This window comes from Accipiter gentilis, chromosome 23, assembly GCF_929443795.1.
Source record: "Accipiter gentilis chromosome 23, bAccGen1.1, whole genome shotgun sequence".
Taxonomy (NCBI): domain Eukaryota; kingdom Metazoa; phylum Chordata; class Aves; order Accipitriformes; family Accipitridae; genus Astur; species Astur gentilis.
In genome coordinates this window covers 1704258-1728022 of record NC_064902.1, presented here as the reverse complement: position 1 = coordinate 1728022, position 23765 = coordinate 1704258, and the positions used below count along the sequence as shown (strand labels likewise).

At 35.6% G+C, this 23765-nt stretch overlaps 1 protein-coding gene across 5 annotated transcripts in view; it reads left to right on the top strand.

Annotated features, from left to right (window-relative positions):
* The window catches only part of HDAC11 (histone deacetylase 11), a 30933-nt gene extending 7446 nt beyond the window's left edge, over window positions 1-23487 (top strand). For 3 of the 5 annotated variants that reach the window (XM_049826688.1, XM_049826690.1, XM_049826685.1), the window contains 7 exons: window positions 3813-3929; window positions 8928-8970; window positions 10384-10460; window positions 12218-12280; window positions 14342-14438; window positions 17517-17695; window positions 21141-23487. In XM_049826688.1, the coding sequence (XP_049682645.1) occupies window positions 3813-3929; window positions 8928-8970; window positions 10384-10460; window positions 12218-12280; window positions 14342-14438; window positions 17517-17695; window positions 21141-21383 (819 nt within the window). In that variant the 3' untranslated portion in view covers window positions 21384-23487. The remainder of the gene's footprint in view (window positions 1-3812; window positions 3930-8927; window positions 8971-10383; window positions 10461-12217; window positions 12281-14341; window positions 14439-17516; window positions 17696-21140) is intronic. The other 2 variants (XM_049826687.1, XM_049826689.1) reach the window with 2 other exon arrangements.
* The last annotated feature ends 278 nt before the right edge of the window (window positions 23488-23765 follow it).

The window sequence follows — 23765 nt, the reverse complement described above, 5'->3', positions numbered from 1 at the left end:
CTGTCCGGTTCCTCAGTTCATGCAGTTCTTGTGCTGTCATCCATTGTCTCTGTTTGCTCCCTATGTTGTGCTTTTTCCTTGCTCAATTTTCTGAACGTCATTGGTGAAAAATTTATGACGGCGAGTGGTAGTTTGCTATAAAATGTTAATTTAAAAGGTCATGAGAGCAGGTAAATGAATTTGATACCTTTTACCAAAATAGTCATGCAGATGTTAATATGTCAGGTAGAAGTCTGTAGGATATACAAAAATGTTATTTTAAAGGTAATGATATTTGAGTATGTTTGGAGAAAACGCTAACAAGAATACCTAGTCATAGGGAACAAGGTCTGACAGGTTTCAGTATTTACACTGCTGCGCAAATGCTATAGGGCACTCTTTGCAGCTGAAGCAACTAGTAAACCTCTTGAGGATAAGGTGGCATTTGGTTAACAGTTATTTGCTTCTTTACTTTTAATATTTCCAACTCATTGGTTGGGAGACTGATGCACCAGTATTATTTCTTGGCTGGTTTGTTTTCTTGGGTGTGTCACCTGGCTATCATTTGTTTCTATCAGTGCAGTATCTTATTCCTAATGATAATAGTGCCTTCATACCTTGACTTGGAAACTTTTGTGACAATTGCAAACTTCCTACTCTTCTTTATGATTTTATTTTATGTTAATTCAAGCTAAAAACATACTTTCTTTATCTATTGAAGATGGACACAAATAGCTTTGTCCCAGGCAAGCTTCTAAATATAAAATCAGGTTAGTTGCTTGGTGTTGGATTTGTAAGTCCATGGATTTTCCCTTGAAGCTGCGACTAGCTCCAGGAACGTAGCAAAGCTTTAAGCACGGTTTAAATTTAGGTAGTAAAGAACAAGATTGCATAGTTTTTTAAATTTAATGTGTTGTTGGCTATTTTAAAATGCTGGAATATGATGAATGTGTAACTTAAAAGGCAGTTCATCATAAGTTGGTTTTGATCATTAATGTGCTGTTTGTGTTAATCCAGGATGTGTCAGCATAAAAGCAGCTACTTTCATTTTATCTTCATAATATTACTTTTTCAGTTTAACTTTTAGTCGTTGAACACTAATAATCTGAAATAATTTGTAAAGTCATTTAAACTTACTAAGAGTTTTTATAGTTAAGGAATTAAAGTTAATAGTAATAATACTTTATAAGTAAAGACCTGCAAGAATATCCTCATTATGTATATGTTATTATGGAGTTTGGGCTTAAGCAAGGAAAATAAAGAACTCTTGAAGATGTGTGGATTTTTCTGTTTGTTTCATTTTGGTTTGGGGTTTTTTTTGAATGTAGCATCTTGGTATAGTGTTACACTTAGCCACATTTAATGATATTCCCTAGTAGTTAATTTGGTAGGTGGCATGTATTAAAGGAAAATGCCTGGTTAACCCTTAACTGTGTATATCTTTACTCCTTTTAAGAAAAAATTGAAACTTAAATTCATACATTGCATTATTTATCCAACACACAGGAAGGTAAATAATTTAGAAGATCTTATGATATTGGCAATAGAAAGAAAGGAAGAATTAAATGGAGTTGATAACTAAAAAGAATAACTGAAGGCATGTTATTGAATAGTGTTTATATATGATTATTACTCTTCCCTGAATCCAGGCCAAGTTTTAATTTCTGTTAAGTTACATAATTAGATGGCTACAAAACTTTATTAGAGAATCAGTAACTTGATGATGGCTGAGTGAAAGCAAGTATCTACCAAAAGAAATAGTAACTGATATTATTCTGATATATGCAATTTGAATGCAAAAAATAGTGATTTAAAAAAAAATAAAATTGAAGGGTTTGTTCTATATGAAAGGAAACTAATATGTGTAAAGAGTTGTGTTATGGAAGCCAACTGCCAGCCTGGAAAATGTATTTAATGTAGTCCTCATTCAAAATAATTATTTTATTAATTATTATTTTATTTATTTATTATTTAATTATTTAATTATTATTTTATTAGTTATTTTAGTATTTATTTATTATTTTTTATATTTATTTTTATTATTTTTTATATTTATTTTTACAAAATTAGCACATTGAAAAAAAGAAGCGCAAAACTGTCCACAGTTTCAGGCAATAAATTTCTCGATTACTATGATGGTGTTTTTTGAGAAGCATTTTCATTAGTCTATAGCTGCATTTTTGAACCCCAAGACTTTCCTCACAGTCAAATGACTTCTTCCTGGTGTGTTAGGTATTACATAAACACAATAAAGGACTAAGTCTGGAGCAGTGAATGTCTTTGGGCTTGGTACTGTTCTGTAAATGTCTTCAGCTGCAAATAGAAAGCTTTGCTTACCCTTTACTCATACCACATACGGATTTCTTGCATTCACTTAAAAACCTGCAGCAGCATACATGTTGATTTGAGTCTTTATTGCTCCCACTTCTTCCTGTTGAGATTAAAATTTTTTTAAACTGTGTTAAAACTTTATGCAATTTTGTTATCATGGTTCACATCTGAGATCAAAATTTATTTTATGCAAATGTAACCTTTTCAATTCTATATTAGAACAGAGGATTGAATCTAGTTTTTTTTACATTATACTTGTTTAAAAGCTAAAATATCTTGCAAAAGGACTTTATCAAGATTGACTGTATTACAAAATAATCAAAGCACTTTGTTAATGATGGAGACCTAGATAGTATGGTAACAGAATACTGTCTTACAAACAACAGTAGTAAGAGCTTAAAATGAATTGTTGACAAAATATAGTTAGTGCTTAAGAACTTTATGAATAATGCCACCCCTCCACTCCACCCAATAGTACTTTGTAGTTGAAACATTGATAACTGGGAAGCCAAAGTAGCTTAAGTTTTTCTGAGTATCAGAGTACCCTGAAATTGGCATGTGATTGTCTTTGGTTAAAATTGACCACTCGTATACATCCTATCATTTGTAAACAGACAGCTAACAGCAATTGGGCAACGAATGTACTGAACCTAGTTAAATTTCCTAGTGTTGAGGAAAATAGGTTCTATTCAGAATCCTTCTACAGGGTGTCAAATTCATAATTCTCTGTTCCTGAATATTTCAGATTGGATGAAGAAGTAGGTTCTTGCTTGTGACTTACGCTTTGAAATATATTTAGAAGTGTTATCGCTGGTAGCAATGTTAGTAGAATTTCTTTGAAGTAATCTATATGTGTTTGCAAAAAAAGCATTTACATATTGCAAATATTTTGTGTTCTAACCTTCAAATCGTATTCTTGATGGTATGACTTTTTAACAGAACATTTCCTTGAAACATTTTCCAGAAGTGTTTAATATGCTAAATAAATTTTAATCGGTTCTCCATGCTAAAATTTGCACTGTGTGTTCACTTAAGTATTTGAACTTCTCAATCGAGTTGTCTGTTTGTTTTTCCTTCCTCCTTGGTATATTCTTTTGACTTGACACAGGAAAAAATATTTTCAGTTTGAACAATATATCAAGCGTAGCTTACTATTAATACTGCTGAAGGACATTTTACAATTCTTCCCCCCAATCCCTGGTGTATTAGATTTTCTGTAATACCAGCTTGCTGAGAGATTGCTGATTTAGTACCATTTGATACTAAAATCTGAAAAACATATTGATGATGATTGAAAGTGATGATTCTCATAGTTAACAAGTCAAGGACAAACCTACTTGGAGGTTACTAGTAAATACTGTTGTGGTCACCTCTATCTAAAAATATTAAAAATATTGCTAAGGACCTTTGAGCTCCGTTTCAGTAAATAGCAACTGATCAGAGATCTAAATGTCATCATTAAGACAGGCTGCATTTAATTGGAACGTTTTTCCCCCTTGCAGTGGTCATTTGTTGTGGCTACAATCACAGAAATTCCACCAGTTGCCTTTCTTCCCAATTTCGTTGTTCAGAGAAAAGTGTTGAAGCCTCTACGAACCCAGACAGGAGGAACAATAATGGTAAGGTGCTCTTGATTCACTTTATTGTATTTAAACCTGTTCATCAAAACACTATTAACCTGTGAGTTGTGATATTTTGTATAACTCAAAGGCTTGAGCCGTGGAGGCCTGTAGAAGGAAGTGACTTAGTGTACAGCTCTAAACATGAGCAAAGTTTGCCACTTGTTAACAGCTACCAAGGTGAAGGACATACCTGATTTTATGGTCCGTAATTTGCAGAAGCGGAAGAGACAGTAAGGGGCAGCCTGGGAAAGCAATGATAGGTATGGCAGGACTTAGGGCAAATAGAGAAACTGACAAATACAGGCAAATTCTAGGAATGGGAGGTTTCAAAATTGATAATATAGAAGCTATTTTTGAAGCACAGATTTACCAAACAACCTTGGTACTGTACGGGAAGAGAAGCATGGTTTGGTTGCTCTTGAGACTAGGCAAGTGTTTAAAAATCATATCACCTTGCTCATTTTAATGATTAAAGTTAGTTTATCTATTTTTTCTATTTTAAATACTGCATAAGCAGCTTGGCTGAACTCAAGTGAGACATAGCCTGTTTTACCTTAACAGAATTGTTCTCTAATTAGTTAAATGAATGCTCTGGTCAGAAGAGCTCTGTGTTGCCAGACATTTAATTTTGCCTGAGAATTGCCATAAGAGGTGTTGAGGAAGTAGGAGGAAAGAAAACAGTTAAAAACTGGAGCAGGAATTAGTTATTTAAACAATGTATTGAGGAAAAGATGCCTTCATAATTGTAAACTGGTAACTAATGGAACCTCTCCTGCCCTTTTTATCATTCCTTGTCATATTAGAGCTAGAGTTCAGGAACTATATAGCATGGTACTGGGAGTAGATGGTAACAGTCCTGATGTCTCTTTGCAGGTACTGAGCTGTAACAGTTACAGAAATGGAAGACAAATAATCCTATCTGAAATCATTAATATTATGCTACAAATAGCTCTTTGCTGCATTTTAGCTACTCTTCCTGAAGGTAGCTGTTACAGTGGGTGCACGTGAAAAGGATAGAAGCCCATATTGCTTTTTCTGTATCTCTTTGAAGCTAGTTATTGAAGAACACTATTCTGTGGGTTGGCAAACCTTTCAGAGTATGTCTATGCCAGACATGAGACTATGATTTATTGCAACTACTAGATATTAAATGTGAGCAAGACTGGGAAGCCATAAATGAATGATAAAATAATAGCATTACTCTCAGAAATAGGATAATAATAGGTAGCTTCCCCTTTCTTGTCAACAGAAATGTAGGTACTTAGTAATCTGCACTGGAATCAAGGTTTCTTATTTTTAAATCCTTACCTTCGCAAATGTATCAAGAATCATTAAAGGCATAAATAATGTAGAGAGCTGTTCTATGACTACTGCATAAAAGGCACCACAGTACAGTTTTCAGAAGCAATGAACAAGGTCAAATCTGTTTGAGTCTGACCTATGAGAATGTGAGTGAGCCAAAAGTTTGGTGAAGCAGTTCTCCAAGTCTTAAATTTTGTGGGGCTGATGTGAGATTAACTGTTGCTACTATCACTTGTATAAGTGGATCTGGGCACTATTAAGTTTCAGCCCTTTTGGGTTTTACTATGTGAAATGAAAGGAGAGCGCCAGTTGTTATCAGATTTTAAGTCAAGATGAAATATCCTGCTTTTCTGTTGAATTTACTTTTTTAATGATAGAACTACTCGATGCTCGATTCTTTATCAGAAAAAAAAAAGGCAATTTCTTTCAGTGTTTTAGCACACTGTCGTTAAATCTGTCCCATCCAGCTGCTGGATTTGTAAGTGTGTATGTAAAAGTAACTCTGCCATTTGTTGTTTTTGCTACCAAAAGGTAGTAGAGAAAGGTATAGAGTGGACTGGCCAACTTGTGACTGGGCTTAAATATCAACTGTTAAGATTCAGAAACATCTTCTAACAGTGCAATGTAATTGTTTTAAGCATGTCATCTTAACTCCCTTTGTAATATCCAAAGCAGTGGTCATAGATATTTAAAAATCTGGAGCTCTTTGAAAAGTTTGAGTATATATATCATCATTTTTTGAGCTGTGTTGCAAACTGGTGCATTTAATTATTTATAATGAGGAATGTAGTGTTTATGGAATGTAGCTCTTCATGGTACTGTGAAATACTCAGAGTAGTTGAAAAATGTATTGACATACATATGCATGTGCTCAGAAGAATCTTGTTTATGATTGGAGGAAAAGGTGAGAGTTGTAATCACAGCAGAGAAGTAGCAAAGGAATATTTCCAGTAAGTTTTTGAACATGGGGACAGTGGAGGGAAAGATCAAAATGTCACCTCATTGATGCTGAAATTGTCTGTGTGCAGTAAGTTAACTATTGTTTATTGCTCTGAGCTTTTAAAGAAAAATGGCCAGCGGTCTCTTCCTAAATCATGAGGACAATATAGTGAGTCCTGTGACATTTACGGTGTTTAAGTACCCTTGCTGAGTCTGGTTTTAATTCAGGCTTGCAAGCGGGAAATGGCTTTCTTTTATAAAATAAAAGTTGTATGTATCGTGCCTATCTTGGACTCTGTTTCTCCAACTACTGTTCTCACCTCAAATCCCATTTCCTAATTCTACTTTAATTCTCTTGTGTTGCTCTGTCTTCTTGGATGTAGATATTAAGGTGAAAGAATAGTGAGGTAAGGAAATATGTGAAAGCATTTGAACAGTGTAGCAATATCTGGTGCTTTTGTTGAAGCCTAAAAGTCTGCATAAGCATGAGAAAACCAGATAAACTACTGAAAATGTTAAACCAGTCTTTAAGCACAACTTAAGTATAGGAGTTTTGAAAGAACATGCTAAGTTCTGGATAAATCTTTAGATTTACTGGATTATGGTAGTAGGCTAGATAACAAAAAGTACTACCTCCTTTAGTAGGTGTTAATTGGCAAAAGCAGACATGATGGAAGTGGAACACAGGGCATCTCCTTAATGCAAATCTGCATAAATCACCTGGAACGCTTTCTCCTGGCAATTTACCCGCAGGAGCTGGAGATAGCACCAAACTGGTTTTGTTGATATTTGTGTAGTCATCTTGCTTTCAATGGACTGCTGGGAAGTTTGGGGGTAGTTTGACTTTTTTTTTAAAGCTGATGTTATAGACTGGGTAGTAGTAGAGAGAAAGAATTCTGGTTTCATGTGGTTCATGTAGTTCAAGGTCCTTAAAAATTTTTGGTTGTCACTCAAAGAAGTAGCTCTGTTCTGTCTCCATGTAGTCCATCAGCATCACTTCAGAGTCCTGGTCAGTTCTCTCTTCTGTGCCATATTTCTGACTGCAATCAGTAGTGATTATTGAGATGGGGGTTTCTGGTCTGCAAAGTCCTGTCTGAATAGGAATGTGCAGAGTCTTCTGTTGTTATAGCCACGCTGTCTTTTTCTGTACAATATTTATGAGGAATGAAGGAAATAGCAGAAGAGAAAAATAATTGGTGGAAGTCTAGTTTCCTAATATTCTACCTTTGATACTTCTTAAGGGTCTTGACAGTACGCGTATGTGAAGTCTTTCTCCACTTGGTTCTAACTAGTCGATACTTTTATATAGTTTTGTGATGTTTTTCATTGTGCTTGTGTTATCTTTAATTCATAAAGTGTGTTCTCTAGTTATGAACGTGGTCATGTAGAAGAGATAGCCACTAGTTGTCTATTACCTCTTTGTGTCATGCCTCCTGAAATACACATGACATCACTGGTCACTTTTGGATTGATCTTGATGCCATATACTGTTATTTTTACTTTTTTTTATTTTTCATTATGGGGAAATAGGTATGTACTTTAAAAGCAGTTTTGATTTGTCAGACAATAAAATTTGTACAGTACCAGTCAGAAGTACAGTCTTCTGCTATTCCTGATGGTCCTGTTTATTGTGAAAATTCCTTTTGAGTTTCTGTACTTTTTAATGATTTTCTAGCAATATGGGCAGATTGTTTTCTGGTGAGGAATCCCTAGGAAGTATGCTAAATCACAGATAATGTGCTTTCCCTGTGACTTAATGGGTTTTATAGTTCAGAAATTACAATCTTTTCTCAAGATCTAATTTGTGTAAGTTAGCACACTCATAACAGGATGATGTTTACTTTCCCAGTAGTTTTCTTAATACTAAATTAGAACTGTTCAAATGTAAATATTGATGGTGAAGAATTCTCAACTGTTCAAACTTCCTTTCATATATGATGTGTAATATGTTCTTTCTGTGATTATGGAAAAAAAAATCTGGTTTTACCCTCCCCCCCCGCCCTATTTATTTATAGTTCTGGCTAGTAATATCTTCTGGTTTTTAACATGACACTTAAGGAATACTGCAGTTAAACACTTGCTTGACTCTTCCAGGCCAAAATAAGTCAGTTTTTTCAATTAAAATTTCATTATTTAAGCCTTTTGTATCTCTTCCTGTCAATACTTTCCCTTCTCTGAATGTCATTTGATTTCAAAGGAGAGATACAGGCATAGTTTTTCTATAGTGGAGGGGAAAAGATTGGTAATATTCTATACTATGCATGCTACGTAATTTAAAAGTCACAGAACACTTTATATTGTAGCATTTTTCTGTCCCCACCCACAGCTGAAACTATGTTAATCTGTATTTTCAGGTTTTTGAGCTTACATTCCTCCTATTTTTACATGAACAGGAAGGATATTAGGAGATTCTTGCTCATTTTTTACTCTTGCCACCACTTGTACTTTTCCCTTTCTCATTTGTCTGCTAGGGGTTGGTGTTCAACTCTGCAAAGTGCAGTTAGTTTTACATCTGTTCAACTGCCAGAGAATGAAATACAGAGGAGATATCAAGTATTTTTTCAACTAATTATGCTGAGGATAGTTTTGTATGGCTCGTATTCAGAGCTCTGATGCAGAATGACCTGCAGTGGTAAAACATCTGAAAATTCAATGGGCATGTCCGACTGCCAAGAGTTGCATTTGGGGTGGAAGCAGACAGTGTTAAATTGTTGCCTCGTTCATTCAAGAAGTTCTCACTGTAATTTTCTTAAGGCAGGAAAACTTGCTGTTGATAGAGGCTGGGCGATCAATGTGGGTAAGTACAAATGTAGTACATTAAATGATACTTGAAATAATGTGTTTAAAATCATATAATTTTCATTTAGCACAATGTGTATTCTGTTCATAATAACAGAATGTGACTGGATTGTGTTTAACAAAGGTCAACTCTAAAGGAAAAAATGGAAAAAGTACTGGATTTGTTTTCTTATCCACTATCACCCGTATTGCAGTTTTATAATTAAAATATTTTTGGAAAGGAAAAAAGGTAACTGGATAAAGGTATGATATCATATATAAGGAAAAGCATTTGGATTGAAGTTGTGCGGGGAAAAAAAATAAGTAAAAATTCAGAGTAAATGTAAATATTTCAATCTTTGATTTAATTAAATTAGAAAATAATTATCATAGATGTTATCAGCAGCTAATTTATATATTATACCAGATCAAGGGATTGGTTGGTATGCTGGAGAGCAGGGCTTCACTAGTTAGTGTCTATATCTGGCTGTGCAGTTTTTCCTGAAAAAGACTTGAATGAACAAATTATGAAGAATATAGTGAACATAAATATGCTTTCCTGCTCATAGTAAATAGCAATGCAAACCCAGTAAACTATCGAAGCAATATTTTGTGTCATGTAAGACTTAAGTTGTCATTTTCACAGAGCTCATCAATTCTGGGGTTTTTCCGTTATTTCTTACAAATAACTTTTGAAAAGTGAATATCCAATGTTAAAAAATAAATAGACATTAAAAACAAACCCAAAAGCCTGTCATATTTACTGATATATAATGTAAGCTTGTTTATGTTTCTTGCTTAGATATTTGTAGTGTGTGTCTCAGTAAAAAGTTCTGGTTTATTATATTAAAAATATGCTTTGGGCCGGGGAGGTCCAAGTACTTTTTTTCATGTGAAGAGTGTGTGTGTTTGTGTTTTAAAGAGGAGTTCTTAAAAGTTTCTTCTGGCCTGAGTGTTTGCAAAAGACAATGGCATGTGCAAATAACACCATAGTTCTTGGTTTGGTATTTTTTTTGACCCGATGTTCAGCATAGAAAAGAACTTTCAACCTGCCCTGTAATGTTAATTATGCAACTCCAACAGCCTGGGGGAGTTGAACTTTCAAAGCAGTATGCTTTGTCGTCGAGGCACCATGTGTTAGATACATATACATTTCTCAGTTATTCGGGCGCTTGCTAGATGTCAGGGACAATTCCTCTTAATCTGGGCTTCTGCACATCCTTTGCCTGATGGTCTGGTAGGCCACATGTAAGATCTGTACAGAAGCCCTGTGAGATGTTTTGCATTGCTAGGTAAGGGTTTAACAGCTCTAGGTGCGATATTTGCTAAAGAAAAAAAGTGCCTGATGTGTAAGTGATCTCTGTCTCTTTGCAAAGACCATCAATGTTCCTTAGCATCTAGCTTTTCACCTCTTCAACATTTTTATGTTTAGGTGGTGGTTTTCATCACTGTTCAAGTGACAAAGGTGGAGGATTTTGTGCATATGCTGATATCACACTGGCTATAAAGGTAAGAAGTACTCTTAAACCAGTATTTTCTCCTATTTGTGCAAATGGAAAAAAATCCACACATTCATAAGAACTAATTTGCATCTTAATAGGAGAAAATAAAGCCATCTGTAGATGGGTGGGAATGGGAAAATGGTGTGGTACTTGATGCTACAGAACATAACGCGTATGCAGTATTGTTAAGTGGAAGGGAAGCGTTGCAGGGGTCAGAATTATGAATGTAAATATGAACCACTACAATTGCATTAATAATGTCGTCTTGGGGGAAAAAAACCACTATTCAAAATCAAACCAGATTGACTTTTAATATCCTTAATGATAATTATCCTGGCCTTGCAGTTGAACCTGAAAATTCCACATTAGTTTTAGTGGTTACAATCAAGACAAATGCGGAGACAGAAATCCTCTCTCTGAATCAAGCTGCACTATACAGTGCTCAGACTGGTTCAAATTCATGAATAAAAATGTGAGTGTCTCCAAAATAATCATTGAATGTGAATGAATACATTTGGTATTTAGCTGTTGAAAGGCTGAAGCAAGAGCCTTCTGCAATTAGGCTTATTTTTATCAAATGTACTATGGTATATTTGTGTACTAGAATATTTATAAAGTATCAGTAATAATCAAACATAAAAAAGCTCTAGTGATTGCAGCACACCATCACATAACATCCTAATTTCTGTACGTGGTAATTTGCAGGAAAGTAATCCACAGTGTTCTATTTTCCCTATCATTAAAATACAGATTGAGAAATTATGGTGGGTGACAGTTTGTACAAAATCTTTGGGTTTTAGCATGTCTATATTAAAGATAGTAACTTGTCAAAGTTAAGACTCAAAGAATTAAAAAATATTTTTTTCTTCACAGACGTGGAATGAGAAATGAATTCTGTTACTAAAAGTGGCTTTAATGCATACAGTCCCTACAGCAGCTTTTCCTAAATAGTAGATTTCATGCTTATACAGTTGGATGCCATCACAGTGGACTGTTTCTCCCTTCCTGCTGATAAGCCTCACTTATGCTATTGTTTGTGTCTCATGAAGTTAGCTCCTCGATGTTTTGGGGCTCGTGCAGCTCTTGCTTCACCCTGTCCCAACCCACAGTTGTTGCTGTTGCTGTCTCCGTGCTGTCACTGGTCCCACCCCAGCCTCTGACAGCACCAATGCCACGATCAGCTTGATGATCCCTAGTTGGACCCGTCCTTTTCTGTCTGGCTGGTGCGAGAGCAGAGATGTACCAGCTATGTCTGTGTAGAGCCAGCGTTACTACAAAAGGGTTTATTGCCCTGGGCTTCAGTGACATTGGGCTTATGCCTTATTTGCAGAGTCCACGTTACAGGTTAGTGCAGGATGCTGTAGAAAGACATGTCCTTGATCCTATGTTGTGTCTGGTACTTTGTGGGAGAAAGAGGAGATAAGTAGAAATCTCTTTCTTCCCTCTCTCCACCAACTTTCTCAATAGGTAGACAGATGCCTGCACAGATGACTGTGAAATGTATGCTTCGTGCATTTCACTTGGTGGAAATGTATAGGTTTTGTTATTGTATAACCACAAAAATCATCTTTTCATGTGAAATAACTAGAGCTTTTGTAATTAAATATATTAGAATCATTTAGCCATTTATTTGGTGAATGTAATGGAGGCACACTCTACATTCAAATCAGAACAGTGATATCCTGTGCAAGCATCAAGCCTCCAGTTCAATCTGTCACCTAACTTCATAACATTCTCCATGTTTTTCTTTGTTTATATATCCAGTTCTTATTTGAAAGAGTACAAGGGGTATCTAAAGCCACAATTATTGATCTGGATGCTCATCAGGTGAGTAGCTTACTTATATTCAGTAGTGCAGATGTTTTGCTTGAAATACAAGTGTGTGATAAATACCATTTTTTCTAATAGTAGTATAAACTGTCAACTTGCAGAATACAAAGTTAATCATAGATGATGGAAACTGAACAGTTAATTATTTTATGGTGCAAAAGTCTGTTAAGCCAGTTCAGTAAAATTAAACTGAGTTGTAGCTCCATCATGTGGCTAGATGGAAAAAATATTTTCGAGTTACATACTGATCTGAGGCATAACGGTCTCCAGAGTAGATCAGTATCCCAGAAGAAACAAGGATCTCTTAAAACAGAATTACAGTTAGTTCAGCATGCATGATCATTGCAGCAACCTTTGCGGCGGATGAATTTGACCTTCAGTGTTTTAATGGAAAGCCTGGCTTCAGGCTAATGAAGTAACGAATACATCATTCTTCACCTGGTAGAGTGAGTTACTGTGGGTACTGAGAACAAATCTCATCTTTGGTGGGATTTCCAAAATAAATCCTGAAGGGGGGGAAATACTACTTTTAGAAAAGCAGTTAATGGACTAAAATTATGTCCAATCTGAAGCATTGAAGATAATTTATTATGTGTAAATAAACCATTTTTAGGTAGTTCCATGGCAGTGAAGAAGCCTAATGGCTGCAAGTTTTCCATCTTCTGTCATTTCTCTTATCTACAAGTTAAGGCATCCTAAAATTACCATGAAATAAGGACATAGGTTATGCAGTAGAAAGATGTTTTGTGTTCATGATTCTCTTCAGCCATCTCTGTCAGGGTGTGCATTTTTTGTGCTTTTCTGGGGTGTTTTTTTTGTTTTGTTTTTTTTAAGAACTTCTTGGAATGTCTTTTGATTTTCAGGTATCATGCTGGTAATCTCAGTCTGCACACTAAATCACCCCTTTTTTTTCCTTTCTTTGGGGAATGAGAGGTGTGTGAAGTAGTAGCTCAGCAGATCCTTTTTAAGTATGCAGATACTCTCATCTTGTAAGTGTTCCAGTTCTTGGTGCATTGGCGAGTTTCACCTTTCATAAGAAAATGATTTACCCAGAGGCTCTCGTATTCCTAGATTTCTGTTCATGAACTGTTTATTTGTGGACCAAAAGTGTTGAAGAAATGAGTAGGTGTTGCCATTTTTTAGCATAAAGAAATGCAATTCTGGTGCTTCCCATCCCCTCTTTCACACAGATTGACTAGCTTCAGCCCAGTGATTCTTGGAAGGGAGGCTGTAGCAGAAATATAGCTTAACTGTCCAGGGACATAAATTATGTAACTGAATTACGGAGTTAAATCTGTGGAAATGTCTGTTTTTGTAGTTTAAATGAAAGTCTATTGGGGGTAGGGGCTGGGGTCCTGTATGGTGCACTGGTTTCAACAAAATTATCTTGGTGATTGCTGTGAAAAGATGCTTTTATACTAGTGGAAAAAAATGTAAATGAGAGCCAAAAGAATACTATTTAAATTCAGAAATGGGGGGAGGGGAAATACTGAGAATCTGAGTTTTTTCCTGAGCATCCATCTTTACACCCAATACAATCTTTCTGTAAGAAATTCCAGCTGTTAAACAATATGTTAAACTGTTGGGTCTTTAGTGTTTGTAATTTTTCCAGGGATTGCTTAACTCACCAAGGCTTGAATTTTCAGAAGAGCTGTAGTCAGCTTTATTTATTAATCCTTGTATAAGAGTATCAGTATCTCTGCAGCAGTTGAAAGTGACTTTTTTTGCACAATTGGAAGACAAGATATTGCTTTTGTGATGCTGCTGAAGACAATTGGGTTTAATTTTTGTTGTATTTTTCTTATATGTGCAATAAGATTTATGATAATTACCTTCACAGAGATATTAGGATGTTGATTTTGAACCTGCTGTCTTCAGACTGATACTGTCAAAGCCCCCAGAACTCTACACCTCAAAATAACCTTCAAGACTATAAATAACGGAATGACAGAGGAGTTTTAAATATTAGATCTTTGTAGTCTGAATTACTCTAGCATTTGTAGATTACTTAATTCTGTGTTAGTATGCTAGGAATAGCTAATTGTAAATTTTCTTCAGGGAAATGGCCATGAGAGGGACTTTATGGATGATCATCGGGTATATATTATGGATGTGTACAATAGATATATTTACCCAGGGGATGGATTTGCCAAACGTAAGTATAATTGAAATTCATGTTCCAAAATGTGAAAGACCTACTGTGTTGTTAAATAACTTCTTCATTTACTAATAAGCTTCCTTGCAACAATGTTAATTAGATTATTTTTTATTTTTTTTTAGATTTCCCATTGGCCATACGATTTTCAATCATCACTGTGATATATCACAATAGTGTTAATGCTGTAGTGTTTTCCCTTGCTTCTGGAATGAATTTCTGGAATGCAAGGTGTGGGTATTACCTGGACTTTGTTAGCAGTCCATTCAAAAGCTCATGTCATGCTTAGAACAGCAAGTTAAATAATCCTTTAGATTTGAAGATAACTGTTAGAACTGAATCTTTCTTTTACACTAAATTTATGAAGAATTCACTAAGGATTAGCTGCGTGAAAAGGTTTCATGTTCTTTTGAAAGTTATAAATTAAAACATATTTAGGTGTTGTCTTTCCAGTAGAGCTTGTTTTATAAGCATCTAGAAAACAAGATGCATCTGAACGTGACACAAGTTGGGAAGCAAAAGGAAGTCATACAAATGTTGAGAGCTGGTGCTTAATTTTATGGTTGTTGTTTGTTTATCTCTACTGTGATGTACCTATTCTGTCTGGTGACCTCTCACAATTAATTAGTGGGGTTTTGATAATGGTTAAATTGGAATGTGAAAGCCCAAAGTTCATTTGATCTTTGATTCTGTTACACTGTCACTTATTATGGGCTTAATTTGTTACCTGAATCATAGTTTATTGGGGGAGATGTTCTTCTGCTGTTGAATTTCTTCAGTGGTGCTGTCATTCTGAAAAGCCTACTTAATTTGGATTCTTGGCAAGAATTAGGTGCAGTTCATTGTACTTCTGTTTTTTAACTAGTAAAGATTTTGAAAAATGTACTATATGTATTTCAGGGTATTAATCTAAAAAAGACCATTTAAAGCACATCCTGTCTGTAAGCAGACAAATTGCAAGCAAATGAAGGTATATTTTTTCTAAGAAAAGCATTTCTTTATTCATATCTCAAATGGCAACATTTTGAACAGATGGATTAAGACCAAAACAAAGTAAGCCCGTGTTAGCAAATCCGAAAAACTGAATTCACCTCTCTCCTGTGAAGCTGGGAATACTAGCATTCCCTTTCTACAGATGAAGCATGAGATGCAGAAGGCTGTGGCCAAAGACATGTGAATATGTAGTTCCTTGTAGTCTGCATAAGGGTATCTAAATAGGAGTTCAGTGGCTAAATTCTTTAAACTCTCTCCTGCTAGGTGACGAGACGAAGATGAGATCAGGGAGGGCATCTTTTTGAAGAGAGGTCGAGGCTTGAAACCTGGGAGTTTGAATTCTTAGGGTAAACTCTGATTGCTCTCTCCCTGGACTTCCTACTCATTTTCTCCATGTTTTATTACAGGAGTCTCTGTACATTTTTTTTGTCCCATGCGCTTCACAGGGGGGGCGGGGGGAAGGCTAGCTAACACTGCCTAATGCTTAGCTATAGGCATATTGAGTCCCTAAGGGGAAGTAGTTTGGAATTACACAGACGTTTGGGAAAAGAAAGGAGAAGATGGATGGGGAAGAGGACTAGTTCACTGAAGGGTGAGCATAAAAAGTTGATAGCTGAAACTCAAGGCCTTAAAAAAGTGTTGCTGTTTGAGTGTCATTTTACAGTATTCAAAGCTGTAGAAATACATTCACTAGCTAGCAAGAGATGGACAAAAGGGTGTCAAATGCAAAAGCTGTGTTCATTCTAACCTACAGATGCATCACCGTGTCCCTCGGTAGTCCCTGATCTGGATAATAACTGATCTGTAATTCTGTGTTTTGTGGTGGAGATGAAGACAAGAGACCTACAGAGGCATGGAATCTTATTCACTATTGTCTCAACTTCTTAATGGTTTCATCAGAACAATACTTATTTGTCCCCATGCTAATGTGTTTACCTCCTCCTCTAAAGCTCTATCCAGCTAGCGGATTCTTTACCCTGAAGAGGGTCTAAGTGCTGTTTAGAAGAGCACAGCTGTGCAGACTTACATGAACGTTTATATAACAATAAGAAAATAATTCAGGAAAAATATCATAAAGGAACAAAATTCTTTGAAAGTAACGTTGATGCAACGAAATAAAGAAAAAGAATGCTTCACTAATGCTGAACAAGGATGAAAAGCGGAAGAAAACCCCTACCCAGCAATCGCAAGAATAAATAAGTATCATTCTGTGTTGAATGCATTCATGCACACTTGGTGGGTGCTGACTCTACACTTCAGATTTAGGACTCCAAGGCATTTAATTGAAGGCATAGGGTATAGTGAGGTAGAAGTCATACCTTTTAAACACCTCTGATGTAGAGTTGATGAATTCAGATTTAGAGTTCACATAAGTCCGTAAAAGCACCCAAAGCTAGGCTGCAAAACCTTGGGTTTCTTTCCTCTACCTTCTCAACCCTCGTCTTCTAATGCTTTATTAGAAGCATTAGAAATAATTTGATTTAAATTAAGAGTAGATATTTGCTCTTCTGGTAGGATTACAGGGTAAGAACATTAAATTGAAAATGCTTGGGGCAAAGATGAATCTTGTTATACATTTATAAAGCAGTTCACATAAATTCATGATCCCTTGCTGTTAGCTTTGAGTGTTGTGATAAAAATAAAACATCTTAATTTCTCAGTGATATTTATCTTGTGTTTTCCCCCAACTGTTTCCTCTGCAATAGCAATTTGGTGTTTTCTTTCCCTTATGCTTTATTTAGATTACTTTTAATAATTTTCTTTATGATTTCTTTGCTGATTGGTAAATGGACATGCAGATCAGCTGCTTTTTCAGTAACATTTTCCACTTGTGTCTCAGATTATTCCCTCCCCACCCCCCGCATCTAATTTTCTGTCTTCAGTGGAATTTTTTCAAGGTCATTGTGCTTACATTTGCTGGGAAAACAAGTAGTTGAATAACTTTCTTTAATTCAAGGTTCTGTGAAAATGCAGCAATTTACAAAATTTCCAGAAATGTTATCTCTTTCTCTTGCTTACCTAAATCTTGTGTTTTCTGTCAAAACAATGCTTTGGTTATTGAGTAACATCGAAACGTTTTTTTAGGTGCCATAAAACGCAAGGTGGAATTAGAGTGGGGTACAGAGGACACAGAATATCTTCAGAAGGTACATACACATGTGGAAGGAGCATTAAATGAATTAAAACCTGACATCATTGTTTATAATGCTGGGACTGATATTCTGGATGGCGATCCTTTGGGAGGACTAGCTATTTCACCTCAGGTTTGTATAATACTAAAATAGCTACGGTCTTTCACTCCTCAATAGATACTGAAGGCAGTCCTGAGAGTGACTTGTGGCCATTTGTTAGATGAAGGTAAGGTGCATACTTCACACTAAACAGAGCATTTTCCTGTTACAGATATGTATCGATACATCTCTGTTCCTCTTTTCACTACTTTTTTTTTTGTGTGTCTTCCTGACTAAATATTCTTGTTCTTCAGGTGCCTGTTCCAGTATCATTTGTCTTCTTTCTAAAATATACTGATTTTGAACAGCAGTAACCAGACAGTAACCAGCGAGGCATATATTTTCACACCTCAGTGGACTCCTATTTTTCCTGTTTGGTTTGTTCGTTCTTTGTTTCTTTTACCCTCACATAACCCTTTTTGCGATGTATTTCTTTTGTCACCTGCCCCCAGTGTGTATCTTACACCTAATTTCCTCTGTAGCACTCCCAGCTGTTTTAAATTGCTCTTCTGGTATCTTCCAGTCCTAGTAATTTTGTGCAGCCTGTCTGTGTATTCTTGGCAAATGAACAGATTTTTTTTCCCCTTTCCTCATTCTTTTCTATACAAATATCATTACCTTTTTACAGTTCAGTTTACCTTCTCTCTCCTCAGATTGTTACCAGATCTAAATTTTGATTTATTCTGCATAGCTTCGTAGAAGTCTTCACCTTCCAGATACAACAAGTCTGCTTTTCTCAAAATAAACAAAAGTTTACAGATCTTGTATTTCCTCCATTTTTTTAAATGATTCCTTCTCTGACAGCTCCTCAGTTCTGCATGTCTGCTGTTTTCATATTTGGTTCTCCTTTAGTGTCTACCAGTTCAACATAGAAAAGTGCATTCTTGATTTATGAGCTCTCGGATTCCCTTCTAATTGAGCCATCACTCAATCTGTTCAGTTTTCATTCTATTTTGCAGTACTTTAGTTCTCAAGTGCTTCCTTTTGCACAGAGCTTTAGCTCCTTGCTGGGTTTTATTGGCTTCCTTATGTATCTCCTCATTCTTACCATCTCTGTCACTGAGCAGCTGCTTCGTTACTTTCTGCCTGCCCGCCACGTCCTCGGTGGACCCAGGGTGGAAAGACTTGGGAGCCACTCTGAATCTCCGGGTTTTGTTTCCATGGCTGTGTAGAAGTCTCTAAGGAGAAAGGAAGAGCTGAGGGGCTTGGACTCGTTTAGTTTTAACCTTGGAGAGGATATACCAGAGGTGTAAGATCTCATTTGATAGAGCAGAGCTTTTTGGAGGGCAGTGGCCACCAAGAGAAATGGAAGCTAGTGATAGATAGAGAATACTTTAAGATGTGCCTTTTCAAAAAATTTTCTGCCATTTGAGAAGGAGCAGTGTTAATTGCCAAGAAAAGTGAGTTGCTGTAGCTTGTTGGGTGCTGTGTAGGGAAAGAGACAAAATGCGGGGATGGGGAAAGAAAGGTGAAATGATTCTTCTGGTCACAAGTAGGGATGAAAGGCAGAGTGCTGTTTCTCTGCACAAGCAGTGGCTCGGGTCCCTGATGGAGAAAAAGTTTCTGTAGCTAAGCCTTCATTTTCTGAATTGAGGGCAGGGTTTCTTGTCTCTCTAATCTTGTTGGCTTAGGTGTGAATAGTATGTTTCACCGAGCTTGAAATCCCGGGCCACTGGAAATGCCGAAACTGAAGGCATTGAACCTGGATAATTCATCTCTTCAAGGTTCGCTAGTCCTGTCTTCAGTACTGCAGTTGTAGATGTCATTCATGTTTTAAAATCTTGCTACACTGTTAATTCTACTCAAAATTATGCCTCCTCAGAGTGCTATGAGTAATAGTTTCTTGGTGCTTGAGGCTATAACCAGAAAACTTGAGGTATAGTGGGTAAGTCCCTCTTATCTTTGTAAGTGGGAGCTGTGTCAGGCTGTCATTTTCATTTGATATATTTTCTTTCTTGGTAACACATGAATGCTGGAATAAGCCCATGTGTTTTCCCCTCAGTTCTTCCAGGCTCAGCCACTAGAGATGCTGGAGCAGGGATGAGGCTGTTAGGCTCCTATGAATGGTGACTGCTGCCAGTTCTTCTGTGGTATAATGTTTGCTACATCCAGCAATGGTTCCCGAGGGATGTACAGCTCATTCTGTAATTCTGTTACTTCCTTTAAGGATCTGTTCCTAATATAATTCTTCAGTTTCCTTTGTCTTATTTTTCAGTTATTATTCCTTACTCCTATTGTTCTTTTACAAGGCTATGTCAAACTATACAAAAACCATTACAGTTATATGGTTTTAAAAAATATTTTTTTCAGCTACATTTGAATTTTATTCTTTCCCTCTACCATTTGTTTGTGGTCTAATTTTTTTTAATGGCAGGGTAATATTTCTTGACATATTTACAGTCTTCCTCTAACCAGTCTGAGTAGTGCATACTCATTTTGTTGTAACACTTTTACTGCTGCTTCCTTAATTTTTTCTGTTTGATTGCACTTTAATCCCTTTCCCCTTCTCCAGCTTTTGCAGTTATTTAAATTTTGAGCTGTCCATTGTAAGCTGTTGTCTATTATGTTGTTAGTCTTTTTTTTTGAGGAGTTGTAATGGATTATTTATGCCTCCTACTCCTATGTGTCTCTGGAACTCTCTGCTTTTACTTTTTCCAGAAAAGTAGATTTTAATTCTGTTCTTACTTATTTCTGAATTCTTTCTTTTTCCCCACATGTACTTGTTTGAAACTGAAGAGACTTGAAGTCTTCTGTTGTATGAGTTTAATGATAGTACAGTACCACTTGGTCAGCAGTCTTTTGTTACTTTTTAGTTCCATACCCTTCTCTGAGTAAGAGGTTATTTAGAATTTGTTTTCCTTTCTATGGATTTACCATTACTTACATTATGGAACTCCCCCTTCAGCCATAGATTCTTTTAGTATTAGCTTTTGTTAAACAAACTGGAAGCTTGTAATTCAGCTAGTGATTGTGAACATGAAAAATCTTATTTGAATTTTTGGTTCTTCTGTACGTTTGTGAAGTCTTGATCAAGTTGCTAAACTTTTATCAAAGGGTGTCATGCAAGTTGAGCACAAACTAAAGCACTTCGAATTCAGACAATCTTTCTTAGTCTCAAATCTGTGCTTGTAAAATAGGGTGAACATTTCTAAACTTTGTAGTCAGTTTAGACTTTATGGCCTCTGATCAGGAATTCTTCTAGGAATTTATACTAAAGACTTATCTGTTGTGTCCTCTAAAACCAAGTCAAGGATTTTTGATTTGCTGTTTTCCTTTGTATTTTTTTAATGATTATGCATGTAAACCTGCTAATGGGACTTCTAAATGAATTTTTTATTTGTATTGTAAAATGTAAGGCCTAATCACTTATCAAGCATCCAATACTCTGAATCTATAAACCATAGACTGGAACTAAAATACCATATTTGTAATATTCATATCTCTTTTTTTTTTTTTAATAACTGTTGTAAACTTGCAGGGAATTGTGAAGAGAGATGAGGTCGTGTTCAAGGCTGCCAGGAGGCGCAGAATCCCAATCCTGATGGTGACGTCTGGAGGCTATCAGAAGAGGACAGCGCGGATTATTGCTGATTCCATCCTCAATTTGCACAACCTGGGGCTTATCGACAAGGAGCTAGCAACCAGTGGAGCTGAAAATCCCAAGGTAGAGCAGATGATTAGAGACTCTGCTAAAGACTTAACCAACTTGTCACTGCAATGACAAGTTACTAAATTTTAGGAAACAACTTCCTGGTTTAGGAGCAGGAAGTCTCCACATCATTATCAGGGTTAATATAACATATTTAAAAAAGACTCAACTTGCCTGTAAAATAACACAGTAGAGATAACATGCAGTCACAGATTAGCTCTGTCTAACTTCTGAAGCTATCTTGAGCAAAGGCAGCAAATTCTTTTAAGCTAATTGAGACACATACTCAAGGGTACTGTCTTTCTATTGGAATTCTATTATAATGTTACTGTAGAAAGCTTTTAATTGCTTCTCTTATTGTTATGGGTAGTCTGTTATGTTGAAAGAACTATGCAGCTGGTATCCAAAAACTGTCCCAGACCTATTTTGGATGATGCAGTTTGGACTGTGGTGGGAGAAATACAGACTAAAGCTACTGGCATTTTTTTTTTAGATACCGCATTTTATTTATTGCTTTTTCTGTTGAAATACTGTTATAAAATGAGTTCTGTGCAGGCTTCAACTGTCAGTTTAGTATTAAAGTTAAGTGCAACACTATAAAAAACAGTTCAGTTGGTAGGCTTTTGGGCTGTAGCCTATTAGAATGAAAGTTCATTAATTTATATTTTATTCCTGTTGTTGATAGTGACTTAAATCCTACTTATAAACACCTTGAGAAATAAAATACGAAATGCCTTTCACTCCATATGCAAATTAGCTCAGCATTAGCAGTCTGGTTTTTGCCTCTCTTAAAATGAGGCCTGCATATAAAAGGCAATAGTTACTATGCATCGTAAATCACAGAGTAAAGAAACTACAATAAAATTAAAACTAATTTTAGACTTCTGAGAATTCTTGCAGAAAATATGATGTAGAAATGTAGAGTATCTTTTATTATTGCTAACTTGTAATGTATAAAAGTGAAGGGTAAATTTTGATTTCTTTTTTTTTCCCAACTAGTGCTGTGGTTTTTTTCACTTGCTCAAAGAGTAATGGTACTCATAGTTGCAGTCGTAGTTGGTAACCAAACTGTTCATATTTACAGATAAAAATACGGTGAAATGTCTGCATTAAGTTAATGTGCTAACTTTATGTGGGAGCTTCTAGGAGGATTTGGGAACAAAATAGTGTATACAAAAGCAAATTCAGTACACTAACTGTAAAGTTTGGTTTTATTTACGTTGGTATATTTTGCATTAGGTACTGTTTGTAGCATTGGGTCGTAAACGTACTAAACTGTACATTTTGCAAGAGCTGTTTTAAATTCCAAGTATTCACTGATTTGTAGTAAAAGTTTCACATCATGTTTAGGTTTGAGCCTTCCTATGAAGGAACACCCGGATTTTCCTTGTAGTAGAATTGGTATGTAAGCTATTTAAGGAATGTTTAATTCTAATTAGAATACTTACCTCACTTAGTGTTAATTTTTAGATTGATGGGGTTTGTTAATTGTACGAACTTGCACAATTGCTATAAATATCTGCTTTAAAACAGATTTGACATATTGCACTAATCTTGAGTTGCAACACTGTTATTAAAAAGCACTTTTAAATTTCTTACTAGAAGGATCATCAGAGTACAACTAATGTTGAGATTTATTTTTTCTATACTGTCTGATGTTACTGAAAGATGTTGTTGTTCTTTCATGTAATTTTTATAAAACTATAAATTACATTTCTATAAACTAAAACCCTGTCATAGTACCGTATGGTCTTTTCTAAAACATTTTCTGTTTGTGTTAACATGTTTATATTATTTTTCCCTCGGTGGAGATTAAATGATGTTGAACAATGCTGCCTGACTTTTCTTTTCACTTCGCATGTATCTTGGCTGTCAAACTTTGAATGGAACAGTTTATTGAAAAGACAAGAAGATGTTTTTCATACTTAAAATGTAACTGAAACTCCAGTGAGTCTTAAGGGTGAATAGTACAAGGTTTATCAACAGTGGATGACTTCTCTGAGAGTTAATGTGTTGACCTCTGAAAGTAAGCTTGGAATTTTTGTATCCAAATACTTTTTAAGATGTCATCATAAGGGGTTAAAGTCACTTTCTAATTCCAAGTTACATTCGGTTACCTATATTGTAAATCCTATTTTAAGTATCTTATTGTTACAGGTATTAAATGGTAAACTAAGCTTCTGTTAAGGCTGCAATAGTTTGTTAGAGGTCTTTTATAAATCAGCATCTTCTCAGAGAGAGCTAAGAAGAGCCTGCTAGCTTTCAGACTCATCTGTAAAACTTGTGATTGTTAAGCCATGGACATATTGACTGCATTTTCAGTGTTCATTATAAAGTTAGAATTGGTAAGCAGATAACTCCTTCATATTTTTCAAATATTTTAATTTAGTGTGATATTTGACTTGGTAAAAACAAAAAATCAATTTCTACACATTAGGAAACCAGTCCAAGATA